The 14240-nt window shown below is 38.6% G+C and overlaps 1 protein-coding gene across 1 annotated transcript; it reads right to left on the minus strand.

Annotated features, from left to right (window-relative positions):
* Positions 1-1418: 1418 nt before the first annotated feature.
* On the minus strand, positions 1419-13128 carry hacd2 (3-hydroxyacyl-CoA dehydratase 2). Its single transcript, XM_015000375.2, has 7 exons — positions 12920-13128; positions 10374-10491; positions 10027-10045; positions 8790-8878; positions 8104-8225; positions 4183-4361; positions 1419-2119 (listed from the first exon to the last, which is right to left on the minus strand). Exons 1-7 carry the CDS (start codon positions 13042-13044, stop codon positions 2037-2039), a joined length of 735 nt encoding a protein of 244 aa, XP_014855861.1. The 5' UTR covers positions 13045-13128; the 3' UTR covers positions 1419-2036.
* Positions 13129-14240: the final 1112 nt, after the last annotated feature.

Consider the following 14240-nt stretch of genomic DNA (forward strand, 5'->3'; position numbering starts at 1 on the left):
GATAAATTATGTTTTAATTATATAAAAAAAAAAAAAAACAGTTGTAAACCATTTTGTGATTCACTGCTGCACCGCATGATGGACATTGTCTTTGAGGAACCTAAAACCTTAACTTCCAGACATATACGTGGCTAGATATCAGATATCATATGTGTACCTCAGTCTTATAAAAATAAAACAAAATATAGCAGAAAGGTAGAAAGTTTGAATAGTCCTTTTGTTAGCTCGTTAAGTGTGACAGTTTCAGCTCACGGAAAAGAGAAAGGTCAAAACTCAAAAATCAACTCCAGACATAATTTACCCACAAACACAAGCTTTTCACTTGAGAATATTACTTCAGCTCACACACCTCAATATTTAACCACACATTTGAAGCAAAGCAATTCTGTCATCTTTTTTTTTTTTAAATAGAAGTCAACAAATTTAAACATCCAACACTTACTTAGGCTACAATTGTCTTAGATAATCAAAGCTCATCTCATTTTAAAACACTTTTTTGCTACAGCATGTTGTGCTATCAGTTGTTTTTATGCCAAACTGTACCGCTTCTTCTTCTTCTTCTTCTTCTTCTTCAGTAAAAGGAAACAAAATGGTGAAAACCCACAAAAGCAGAAGTTCAGTCAAAAATATCACGTTGAACAGAAGAGAAACATGGAAACAAAGATGGACCAGGTATTTGAACATAAACCGAAGAAACAGTCAGATCATGCAGGACACCATTCATGATGGCAAGAGCAGACAAATGAATCACTATACAGTGCTTCGCAAAAGTATTCCTGCCCCTTCAGCAATGTATTCAATGTATTTTAGCGAGATTTTGTGCCATTTTTGTGAAAATTATATAAGGAGTGGTGAGAAGAAAGCCGTGTGCAGATGGAACGTCGTCGTTAGCAGGAACGGTGAGGCTGGATGGAGCCAAACAGAGAGAAGCTGCTAGACTGGGGATTGGAGTGGACCTTCACTGTGAAGATACGGTGAAGATTTAGATTGACGTGTGTGTTAATGAGTTAGAACACACCAGATCTAAAATCAAATTGAAAATCTAAGGCAAAACCTAAAAATTGATCTTCACAGATGCGATCGACCCAATCTGGCTGAGCTTGTGCCAATTTGTTATGACGAAGAGGAGAATTCATCTCAACATGTGGGGACAAGTCTAAAACGTTTTGGTTAATAATTGTGGGAGGATGTGGTTCTGCAAAATATACATTCCACAAGTAAAAAAAAAAATGTAATCGTATATTACTTCTGCATCACAATTATGGCCAGCCGTGTGGTGATCCATCAATTTCTCCTTGGCACAAAGCAAAGCATGTACTTTAGCAAGGCACTGTACTATAAGGCAAGCCAAACAAATAAACAGACACAAAATTAAAATAATAATAATAAAACAAAAAGAAAAAACAAGCATGCAAGCATGGGATGGAAAACAAAAGTTTATTGAGCTAAATGTGGAATGTAGTCAAATTTTCAATAAATTACACAAAATGGAAATCATCAAATCAATTTGTACAAAGGATGCAAAACCTAGAGACACCAACTCTCAGTGCTAGGCTCCAACTCATTCTTTCTACATTACAGTAGCCTAAAGCAAACCACGAGGGGATCAAAGACAATAAATGAATAAACAAACGTCAGTGGGAGGTGAGGATCCGAGTCAACTCTCCACTTCGGTGTTGTTTATTAGGAGGTCAAAGGTCGATTAGTGTATCATTCTGTTCAGATTAGGTTTGTCCAAGCTCTGCTCGATGCTCACAGAGCAGCTCATCGTTTCTTTAAACTTCAATGTAATCACAATTTGTTCATAAATACGCAAAAAAAACAAAAGTTTATCCAGAATGTCTGTATGTCGTACTTACATTGCTGTAAAAATTTAAATTATTAAAATGAAGTGTGTGGATGATAGGATGATCTACGGGGCGGGGGGAGGGGAGGGTTCGGTTTTGGCAGTTTGAAAACTAAAAACACTGATTTGTTCTTTATGGGATGTTTTGGTTGCTTTCCTCTCATGTGAGCCGTTCTGAGCGCCGCACAGCTCACTCCACTTTGCTGTAGTCGTCTGTGTGGCCCAGCACCTTCTTCCTCTGCCGCATCATGTGGAAGTACAGCTGGGGAAAGACTGAGGGGAGAGGCGTCGTTACGGCCAGCGCAGGGAAAATGAGTGAATCTGAAGAAAAAAAACCGCTAACTTCTTGAACCGAGAGGAGATTCGCAGCATCTAGAGTAACGTTGCAGATGAGCAGAAGAGGCAACGACCACAACTACATGCAAAAAAAAACTAAATCGCAGGAGGAAAAATAAGATCGCCAGTTATCCGATAACGACACTGGACGATAAATTGTCTCAGAAATTATCGCGATAAACGGTAACGTTGTTTTGAGAACATTTTCAAGTGATACAATGGTAATGGCATAATAATGCAAAAGCACATTCTCAATATACTTTAAATTCTAGTGAACATCCAAAATGAATAAAAAAAAACAATAAAAGAAAATATGAATTTTCTGTAAACAAAATTGTCCTTCAAAAGAAAAGCTAGTTGAGACAAATGCACCAGGCTGGAGATTTTTGTCGTTAAGCTTTTGGTAGAGAAAAGAAAAGAGGAAATTATTGACCTTGTTTTAATTCATCACGCGATTAACAGATCCCCTTCTTTTATTACATTTGAATAAATATTTAATAATATAATTTTCCAGTAAAACCAATTTGATCATAATATAAGTGAAATAGAAAACACAAGCGAATGAGGTTTATTTGAAGATCCCTTAACTTAAAGCCACAGCACTATATTTAATTCCAAAAGAAAAAACTGTCACCGTTTATTATTCTGCCAGGAAACTTTGGCATTTATGATGATTACAGCTCTAAATGTCTCAACAGGGCTCCCTACACAAACAGTTCTCACAGACGGCACACAGCCTGACACAATATACTAAACCTGCTCAGGAAACACTGCAGCCTTCACTGCTACCATGGTAATCATTAATACCAATCATCATTTTGTCCCAACCATAATAATAATTTTTAAAAAAAGTTTCTTTTGTTTTGATTTTAAACTGAGCAAAAACACAAAACTGCATTGTGGGAAATGTGTCCTATCTCATAATCTCTTTGCTTTAGGAGTGTAAACATTTTCTAATCGTGACACCCAACCCCACTACCTGCTTTGTTCATTATACCTCTGAAATCACAACTTAGAATCAGGAACTAACGCAAAACTTAAACAACTTTCAGTGAGAAATTTAAAAAACAAGACGGATCTAGTGATTGATATGCAAAGTGCTCCAGCAATTGCAATACATTTCAGAGGAAGAGGTAGTACTGGTCTGCGAGTGATTCTCATAGGGATGCAACGATCCACTGTTTTCACTCCCGGTACCGATACAAACATCTGAGGTTTAGTGTTGGCTGATGTCATCCGATACATAAAAACAAAACAAAACAAAAAAAAAAGCGTTTCTTTTTTTTAAAAACATAAATGTACTAAATTACAAATTTTTTGGGTCAAGCACGTAAAAAACAACACAGTATTAACAGCCAATGTAAAATAAATAATAAAGAAACTGATAACAGGCTGACTACCCGGCTCAAACTGCAGCAAACCTTTCAAATTGTTCAGAAAGTGCAATTAGGAGTGTAAAATAAATAATAAAGCATGTAGTCACTGAAAGCACAAAGCATAGAATTAGACTGAATAGATCTGCCCTTAGGGACAGGGGAACACTGTCACTGATACCCAATCTAGAATTTTTTTATTCTGAGTTGTTTCTACTATTGTTTAAAAATTAAGATTTTTCTGATTATATGAGGTTTGAAAACCACTAGCTGGAGGGACTGGACTCTCCAGCTACCAATAAATTAGGATCTGATGGTAAACACTCTCCCCATAAACTGATAACTTTGTGAAACTCCCAAAAAAGCAACCCGTTTCTTAATTGGTATTCATCAGATTTACATATAAATTTCACATTGCAGTAGTGATTTACGCATTCGCTACATCTTCTTTGCTCTCCAAATCATCACTTTATCTCGGTAGGAAGAACTCAAAAGGCCTGACGCTTCGAAAACTGAAAAATACGTTCTTCCTCTTTCTTTTTTTTAATTTTATTTCCTTATGCGGTAAAAAAAAAACGGTAAAAAAACCCCCAAAAAAACAAACCCAAACTGTGCTCGCTTACTCACGGGGAATGTAGGAGATCATGACGAGGATGAGGAAGCTGTAGTAGTCGAAGGAGAAGTTGTACTTGTTGGGGAGGGTGATGGAGTACAGGCCCGTCTTCTGAACGTACGGCAGAGCTGCGTAGATGGTCAGCAGTTCTCCGCTCACTCCCATCGGATACAGAACGATGAAGAAGGTGTACCTGCAGGGAGAGGTTCAGACAGAAAACGGCACAGGGAAATAAATAATCATTCTTAATACTTTATTATTGACTGCTCCTGCAACGAGGCACTGAGTGGTGGGCGGCATCACTATGCTGTAGGTTGGAACAAAAAAGAAAAAAGAAAAGTGTTTTCAAAACTTGCAGCTAAGGCTAAAAATACCAGATAGTTTTATTTGGTTAGATTAAAAAAAATATGTGCTTTGGATTCAGTTCTTGTAAGGTCAACCAAAGGGAACACAAACAAACATTTAAAGTGGTGATAAAAAATGCGGTTTGGAGCTAACACAGGAGAATAAAGCAAGAATAAACCAACTTTAATGATGCATGTTATTACCTCATAGGAATCAATAATAAGTAGATAAAAGAAACACTAGAGATGCAAAGCTGCTTCTGGAAGCTTTAAGATTTTTATTAATATAAAAAAAAAATCCAGTGATCTGTTCATTTTCACACCATGTGAAGAAAAACTAGTGCAGATGAGAAATTAATTATGAGCGGTGTGCTGCGCTCTTTCTTCTACAGAGAGAGGAAAAAAAACATCAGAAAGAAAAACTTCAGCATCCTCCCCTTCAATCCAGCAACTCAGACCCCAAAAACTGTCCACTCCTGACGCTGAATGTTTCACAGAAGTGCAACCAATTTTCTGTCTCTTAGGGGGCGATTCAAACTGAAACTCGAATACCAATATAGCAGCGGCCTCATTTGCTACCTAGCAACAAAGACCGCAGGGAAGGAGGCACTTAACGACTGTTGCCTTGGTTCTAGACGCAGAAAAAAAATCCTGTTGGCGAGATAGAGACGTCCGTTTTGGTTGTGGAAACAGATACGAGGAGTTGTGTTTGATAATTTGCTTCACATGGATGCTACCTGCTCTATGATGACATGTAGGATGTTGTTGATGCCTTTTCAATAACGAGGATGGCTTTGATAGACGTTACTTTTACTCTGCAGATTTTTTTTGTTTCCTTTTAAAACTTCTATGTATTTTGTTGTTGATGTTTTATTTGGCAGACTAACACAAAGTTGTGTGAAGTGGGAAGAAAACAGTACTTATTTATTTTTTAAAGAAATTGGATCCCAGCATTCATTTGTACTCATCCTTTCTGAGGCAATGCTTTGGGAAGCCATATTTTGAGGCATCGCTCTACCATTTTTGCACATCTACAGACTGAAAGTTTTGACCAGCTTCTTTGCAAAATAAAATAATGGTGGGAAATCTAAACGGACCCAAAAAAATAAGAATAAGTGCTACTGCCTCGCTGTTACAGCGTTCACACGTAACAAGAGGGTAATTGGGGCAGTAAGAGACCTAGACAAAACATCCACAATCTGCATGATCACAGCCACAGAGTCTGCTAGTTTTGTCCTCCAACTCTGAGCAGGGAAAACAATCCTTACAATTTACTCTACTGCACACCAAAACCTAGCCCTGGAAGCCCCAAAGCTTCCTTCCTGCCTGGGTCTCTAGCATCAATCCGAATCATCGTACTAAGAGCAGCCGTTTCAGTGAATGCGGCGTTGCTTTAAACCTGAACACATAGAGTTGTTTGACGGTAGAACTGAGTGTGCGAGGCTGCAGGGTCCGTCGCACAGCGTTAAGGACACTAAAACAAAAACAGAGAGGACTCCCAGCTATCACTAGAGTCTGCTACTTGGGAAAGTTAAGGTTCCTCGTTCAGCCGGAGCGACGGGAGAGAGAGACAGTTGGACCGTGCCAAATGTGGTTTTTGCAAGCCGACTTCAAGTTTACACATATTTTCTTTGCATCTTGGGTGGATTTCCTTTAGAAGTGTATGATTCGAGTCAAACTTTCTGAGTATTCTTCCACAAGCTTCTTGCTGGACTGTTTCACAAACGCTAAATCGTTTCACGTTATTAAAAAAAAGTTTAGGAATCTTAAAGCTCAGAATAAAGTCTACTTGCAACTACAATCCTTGAAGCCCTTTTTTCATACAATTATGACTCGGGGGCAAACAATCCTGTCATTCGTTACAGTGATCTTGGACAATATCTCTGCTGGCTTTCTGAAGGTCAACATTTTGAATGTTTGGTTCTTTAATAATAAAGGATTCAGGGGAATCTTAATACTTTACCACAGTAGATTTTAGAGTTTTTTTGTTTTGTCTCAGTATGACACTTGTTGTGAAGTGGCGCTATAAAAAAACCTGAATTTAAATCTTTTGGCTATGTAGTCATCTGATGATGAATAGAATTAAGACATACCATAGATGCGTCAGTGCTGGACTAATTTTGAATTGAACTGAATTACGACACCAAGAAGGACAAAAAGATTCACTATTCTAGATGTGTAATTGCGTGTTTCTAATCACAAATCAAATAATTTGATTTGATTAACCGTGTTAATCTATTTTAGCAGTGATAGCAGTTAGGGTCATGATACACATTTTTGTTTAAAATGTGTGTTAGTAGATCCAACTGTGGTACATTTCTCATGCTTTTCAAACACTGAGAACGTTTAATGTAACCAAGCCTACTTTCATTTCTATAAGTAAAAATATCTATAAATAAAGCAAAGCTCCTCTAGTCCTTTAATGGCTGTAGAAATGTTCTTTTATCTTTCTTTCCACACTGGTCTTAAATTTTCTAGCATCAAACTAAATCTCCTTGCCTAATGCGGACTGAGAGTTGACAGCACTGGATTCTCACTGACCAGTCCATAACTGGTGCAGCTGAGGCTCCTATCTAGGTGTCGAGCACACTGAGCAGGACAATGAATCGCCCCATTGCTCCTTATGTGCTCAATGTCCTGTGCGACTAAAACGCTGCTTAGATAAACTGTGCAAATATATAACAGGAAGCACTACATGAGTGGGTGTACAGATAGGTGCACAAAAAACACATTGTAAAGCTACTAATAGAACCTAGCATCATGCAGGGCTTTACGAAACTGTTCAGACACCTCGAAGAAGATGTCTTTTTAAAAGGCAGCTGGTTGTATCTGATTATAATGTAACCAAATGTGAAAAAAAAAAATCTGAGGTTGTGTTTCCCACAGCCTGGCGGGCCACCAGGCTTTACTTGCTCCCCCACCAGGCTGAGCATTTTTTTGATTATTTTAAATAGAGTTTCTGATACACCAGTAACAATAGCCGTGTTTCCATTGACTATATAACTGATCAATACATTTATTTAATGGAAACATGTCAATTTCGGAAAAAAAATTCTCGTTTTGTAATAAAAAGTTTTGGTGCTTGGATGAGGTGTGGATTATTTTTCTCAAAACTGCAATGGAAACACTTATTGCATCACACGAGACACGTGATCAGCAACCGGATGTTAAGACAAGAAAACAACAACGGGAAGTGGGAGGATGATGTTTTTTAATAACTTATTTCGTGAACAAACTCATTTTAATAGCATTTATTGTTTAATGGAAACACGGCAATTGAGAAATTGTCTTTTTTCTCCCGACATATTGACAAAGTTTTGCACAAATTTGTAATGGAAACACAGTTGGTGACGGTAAAGACGGCTTATGCTAGGTTTGCAGTTGACACACTGAACTGGGTGCAAGCGGATGCGCACCAGTTGTGCCATTCCTGACACATTATTATTTCCAAATTATGGTGCTTGTTCATGCACCTCCACATTTTGTAATCTAGGAATGTGATGGGCCACTGTGCCCTAGCACCCCTACCACCGGGACTTAGCAGGTTTTCTGAGGGGAAACCCTGAACTGATTAGCAGAGGAATGTTTTACCTTGCCCACTTGATGAGGTACGGCAGATGATTAAGGAGGCTGAAGGTGTAGAAAGAGTAGCGGATGATCTCTGTGACGGTCCAGGCTGTGACGAACAGCAGCACACTGTCCTCGCTTTGCACCTACACACACACACACACACAGGACGATGGATGGAGGACAAGGTAACAGAGGGGCTTGCATCATGCTTTGGTCTGCCGTGAAAATCTCCTAAACGTTGTCAACCAAGGACCATGCTGTTTGTTTCGGATGCTTTAGGGTCAGATCACACTGCAGGCTTGTCGACACTTTCTTTGGATATTAAGTTACAACCAAAGCAAATATGATGTTAGACAGATAGGCACACTTTGTCTCAATAACACTATGACTATTCTCACAGGCACTTACACAAGAGAGAAAAGGAAAAGCTCAAGAAAAATGTCAGTACAACAGCCACACTTGGAGAATAAAAGGAGTTACACAACATAAATTATTCCGGATATCTAACAGATTCATTCCTTAAATCTTCCAGCAAAACCCTCTATTTTTACTCACACACGTACTTTTCTCCGATCTATGAACAGGGCAAAAAGTACATCATCTGGTCACTTTGGAACATCAGCGTTTAAAGACATGTAAAATACAATTTGAATAAAGACAAGTCGATTTGGCTTACTGGGTTATAGATGTAAATAAGGTCAATATACCTCTCTGACGCTGTGAGTGACGGCCCAAGTGAGAAAGACCCGAGACATGACCTGGAACCCCGTCAGGACCACAGAGGACGGCACGATTCCTGAAATTAGGACCAAACTTTAACTGGTTTATGCTCCAACACAAACAGGGTCTCAGCAGGACTTTTGTGGCATTTTCAGGAACTTGTCATCTGCTGTCCCGCCCCCAAGTTGGACATTTAATATTTACAAAGAGACCAATTGTTAGATGTCGCAAAACCTTAGTTCGAACAACTCAGATCTGACTGAAAGACATTCAATCCCAAAAATGTCCTTTTGTACAGAAACCGTTTCTCCATACTCAAAAGGTGAGAGTAGAATTAGTAGAGTGAAGATTTTTAACTTAATCTAAAGAGTAATTTTCTTGCACTTTGGAGGGGAGAAGCACCTGTCGGAGGACGATGGAGGTTGCTAATGCAATGATTTCAATTCCTTGGTGAAAACCAGTTTCTGTGTTCAGTCTCTATGGCAACCAGCTGCTGCCATGGCCAACAGCTACCTTCCCCACTGAGGCTTCAAACTTTTGCTCAAACCACAGCAGTAGGTTACAGACATCAGATCCAACATTGTGTTGTTTGAACTCAATGATGTTAGCCGCTAGCACTGCTAGCAATGTTGGATTCAGAGAATTTGTCGCTTGAAAAGCTAGAAAAAAAACAATACATAATGACAAGTAGTTCTCCCGAGGATTTTAGTCTGCAGTTTAACAACCGTTCAGAAGTAGATAATGTCCATTTTTATCAGGACAGTGGAGAAATCAAGGAGCAATTTGCTTTGAGTTCAGCTGCAGAGGATTATTGACAGCGGGACAGGTCAGCTAGCTTAAAAATACAGGTAACGGACGGCACCGCAAGTGAAATTTAGGTGAAAATATTTTCTGATTGAACTGCTTAGATCGTTCAAAATCCTGAATGTCATAAAGTAGTTAAAAACATATGAATGCACCAATCAAGAGGGCAGTGGTCGTAATTGGCCAAATTCTTCTTGACTGGTTGTGAGCAGTCAATCTTTTCCCAACTCATTAAAAGCAGAAAAATGAAGAACTCTCACTAATTTTGCTCTATAAGCCCATTCAGAGCTTCTACTTTGACTGACTTGTTTATTAATAAAGTTTGTTTAGATCTTAAAAGTGGCTTCCTACTCCTAACCCTTAAGCAGCGTGTTCACAGAAAGCAGTGGCAGAGAGGAGGAGGGTTGCACAGACACTCACCTACGGCGCAGTGCAGGATCTGGGAAATAAAAACAGAGAATTACTCAGTGAGCTTCTAGAGGCAAAGCACAAGACCGAATGGTAACTGTTTCCAACCATGTGGCACACAGCGCTGCAGAACCTTGTCTGCTAAAAGTTTTTAACGTGCATTTTTGGCTGTGTGCCTTTAGATCAGGATTGTTTAGCATGCTGGGTTATCAGTCTGATATTTACCACAGCCAAACAATCTAAAGACAAAAAAAAAAAAAAAAACATTTATAACTCAGAAACAGTGTGCCAACACAACACTGGTACATCTTGCCTGGTATGAAAAGTCTAAACTGTCTTGGCGTTTGTGTTTATCTAACCTCCAGAAGAGCTCCTGTCTGAAAGAACTTCAGCGGCTTCTCTATAGAGTAATAAAGGCCGTGGTAGCTTCCCCTGGCCAGGTAAGCTCGAACCAGACCCACCGCGATCACCAGCCACCTGGAGGCAGAGAGGAGGACAGAGTTACACTCCAAAGATTTAGCTTCTTTAATAAATGATGATCCTATCAGGTTAGCGGATGACTAGTGTCCATTTGAAGGGAGTTCAGTGCAAAGAACAGAACAGTTTGAGGTCTAATTTTGAAGAACTATGATGAATTAAATTAACCAAGTTTTGATGAGACTTAGAGCATTCGCAGGTGTCAAATAATACCAAGGTTCTAAAAAGTTACAGCTGGCATTTTCAGTAACACTGTTTGAGTGGTTTAAAATCTTATAAAGAAGAACTGGAGTAAAATATGTTTGCTTTAAAAAAATAAAGCATAGACCTTCCCTAACGGTTAAAATTGACATTATTATTGGAAATATTATTTTTGCTATTTTCTTCATTGTTTTTTCCAAGAGATCATCCATTAATGTCAGTAAATTTGATGATATGATTAAATGTGGTGCTGCTTACTGATATAAATCACACTTTTCTGAGTAACTGGCATCCTGAGGAGACCTATTTCAAATGAGAATGTTTTCCAAGAACAATATTTGTGTTTGTGGCGCTCACAGACACAATTACCTAAAAAAGACATAAAAGAAGCTGGGTTTTCTTCTAAGTGCTGACCTGAATCGTATTGGGAAGCTGTGGCAAGACTTTGACTGGATTCTTTTTCCTCCCTTTAACAATAAACACCTTCATTTAAAAACTCCATTTTTTTTTTTTACCTTTGTTGCCTTTGACTAATATTTAAATCGGCTTGATGTGCAGAAAGTCGCATGAAACCGACCAGGAAGGGGACAAACACTTTCTCACGCCACAGTATCAATGAAATTATCACATCTTTCTGAACACAGAGGCAGGCAGAGAGATGATTACTCAATAATTACTCTTTCACAGTGTGTGTTTGGCACAAATCTACCTGCCACGTCATTGAATTTAGACTTTTGATGAGTATCAGTAGAAGATACTTATCAAAAGTCTCTTCTACCAGTTAAAGAAATTTCAAGAATTTGCAAGTCTGAAATTCCAACATTTTTTCCCCACTACAAAAGCAGGCACTGTATACCATGCACCAGTACCGAGTGGGGTAAATGTGACCGAACCAGTTGGAGCAGTGAGGAAACAACGCCCACCACGTCATTGTGCAACAGTTTAAAAAAAAAAGTCAGAGCAATAAAAGGACACGTAGAGGGATTTATTAGCCAGTGCTGCTGGTCTGAGGTTATGAAATAAAAGACTGGACTGTTTAGGAAGCAATGTGCTGTACTGTTTACAAGCCCAACTATCCAAACTAAAGAGTGCTGTATTTTATTTCTGTCACTGATTACATTCCCTTTAAATTCTCTGTCAAATGAGAAGTCAAATTTTATTTGCCTGTGCGTGTTTATAACTGGTGTGTAAAGTGAGCAGTTAAAGAGGCTGACCTTCACACAGACAATTATCTGATTGGTCGGCTGCTGTGGCCTCATCAAGCACCGCAAACAGTCCAACATCCACTATGCTTCAAATTCAGCTCAGTTAAAGAAAAAGATGTAGGAGTTAAACTTATGTATGTCAGGGTTTCTCCCAGTGTATTATAAGCCTGGCGGGCCACCAGGCTTTACTTGTGCCCCCACCAGGCTGAGAATTGCTTATTTACTTAAGTCTTTTTAAAATGTTTGCATTTCTAAGACTTTATAGTTGGTGTTCAGGTATTAATCTTCCAATCTTTCAATTACACATAATTATCAAGTGATATTTTCAAATTTGCTGTCAACTCTAAACATTTTCTAACTCAAAAAATGGCAGAGTTAACATTTTTTAACTGGATGAATGACTGCCTTGGCACCCAACCACTGAACTTAGCAAGTTTTCTGGGGGAAACCTTGTAGGTAGAAACAGATTTAACTTTAAATATGTGTTAAGAAATATGACAGGATAAAGATTAGGGTGATGGAAAAGAGGCCTTACAACCTCAAAGACTCATCAGGGAAAATCTTGATTGCTATAGCGCTTCATCATTCTTTTTTATTTTTTAAAGTAGATTCAATCTAAAAGTGTATATTTATTAATAGTTCACTCAATGCACATCTGACTCTAAAGACGGTGTTGGGCATAAGGCACAAAGCGCAAACAATGGACCATCTGTCTGCATATTATAATGTGGAACCCAGTGGAGACTCTTCACTCACACTCGACTGCTTGTCAGTCTGTTGCTCGTCTTATGTTAATCGCTGTAAGCTGTCGGAAGCCGTGCAAAAATTATTTCTTTAAAAGTCCATTTATAGAGCGTCGTACGGTTTGTGTTTTTATTTCATAACCAGTATTTTAAAAACAGCTCTAAATTAGCATAGTGCACACGGTGAAATGTAATCTTATGTCCAGTCCTGATTTGCTAAACACCGCAAACGCACGCTCCACCACGGCGACGGTTAGCACGAGGAACCACGCTACCTACCCGGCTGTCATAACAACATTGTAAATAACCAGGTAGGCCGTGGCCAGGGCGCCCGGTCCTTTCTTCTTTTTCGGGGCCACATCACCGTGGGCCGCTTTGCTGGTCCCCTGAGCAGCTGCCGACATGACTCCAACCCCCAAACACTCGCTGGTCCTGCACGACGGCGGCTGTCAGCTTCACCGAGTCAGGAAGAGAGCAGGGGCTACTGCACCAAGCATCCACCTGAAGCAAGATTACCGCTGCTCACTACTTCCGCTTTCACTTTTACTCGTTGGAAAAGCGCGATTCTTGGACTTAAGTTATATTTTAATCAGATAATATATTTTTATTTGAGCTGTCTTTAGACTTTGTTTATATTCACCTCAACAGAATGAGTCACCACCAATGTCTTGCCTTGCATAAGACTCTTGTAGAAATAATGACAGAGACAGACAGCACTTATCTTGGCTTCAGACTTCATCTTGGACCCTTTTTCTGAGTGTTTAGGGTTCAGTAAATGAGAAGCGCGCCCCCTACCGTTTGTTAAAAACCCACTTATCTCCAGCTTATTTAGTTTTCACATTTATGCTTCTAAAACTCCAGAAGTTTTTCTACTATATTCAATAAAGAAAAAATGTTGTTGATTGTGCTTAGAATATGGACACTCAACTCCCAAGTGATGAGGTGTACTGTAGATCAAACTGAATAATACAAGAAACATTTGGGCAATAAATCAATAATGATATTTTATTGAGGAAAAGAAAATGTAAACAGTGAAAATGGCAGGGTTTAGTAAATCGCCCGGGATTGTCGGGCAATATGCTGGGCCATCATGTTTCATTTTGTGTTTGTACCAAATGAAGAACAGATTGCGGCCAGTAGTGCAAACATAATATGTTTCTACTTTTATATTTTATATATAATTCTTTTTTTTAACAATGCCATATAATGTTCAAGGAAATTGTGTGTTTAATGTATGGCAGTTTTTGAAAATATTAAAGTTTATTTTAATTTATTTTTTCACTTTGTTTTGAAGCAGATGCAATGTAAAAAAACAACAACAACAAAAAACCAACTTGATGTTTAATATAAATGTTTGCTTTAATTATCAAAAGTGTTCAATACAGAAAACAATACAATAATATATTTAGGTTCCAGCTCCAGTAGTGGTGAGCTACGTGTCCTATGTAGGGGGAACAGAAAACACAAAACTCATGCTAACAATTGATAGTGATTTTTAAACTGATTGACTGAATGTAGCTTGTGAATTGAAAAATAACATTGTGTTTTGACAAAATAATTTCATTTTGAGTTCAAGTGTCCGTGTTTTGATAAAGTTGGT

Source organism: Poecilia mexicana, unplaced genomic scaffold (assembly GCF_051168715.1).
Source record: "Poecilia mexicana isolate PSO_F unplaced genomic scaffold, ASM5116871v1 scaffold_2, whole genome shotgun sequence".
Lineage (NCBI taxonomy): Eukaryota > Metazoa > Chordata > Actinopteri > Cyprinodontiformes > Poeciliidae > Poecilia > Poecilia mexicana.

Excerpts from the sequence above, each read along its gene's own strand:
- hacd2 (XM_015000375.2), bottom strand. The coding sequence starts at position 13,044 with ATGTCGGCAGCTGCTCAGGGGACCAGCAAAGCGGCCCACGGTGATGTG. Across the intron at positions 10,492-12,919 it reads AATGTTGTTATGACAGCCGG|GTGGCTGGTGATCGCGGTGG; the intron begins GTAGGTAGCGTG and ends CTCTGCCTCCAG. Across the intron at positions 4,362-8,103 it reads TACCTCATCAAGTGGGCAAG|GTACACCTTCTTCATCGTTC; the intron begins GTAAAACATTCC and ends CTCTCCCTGCAG.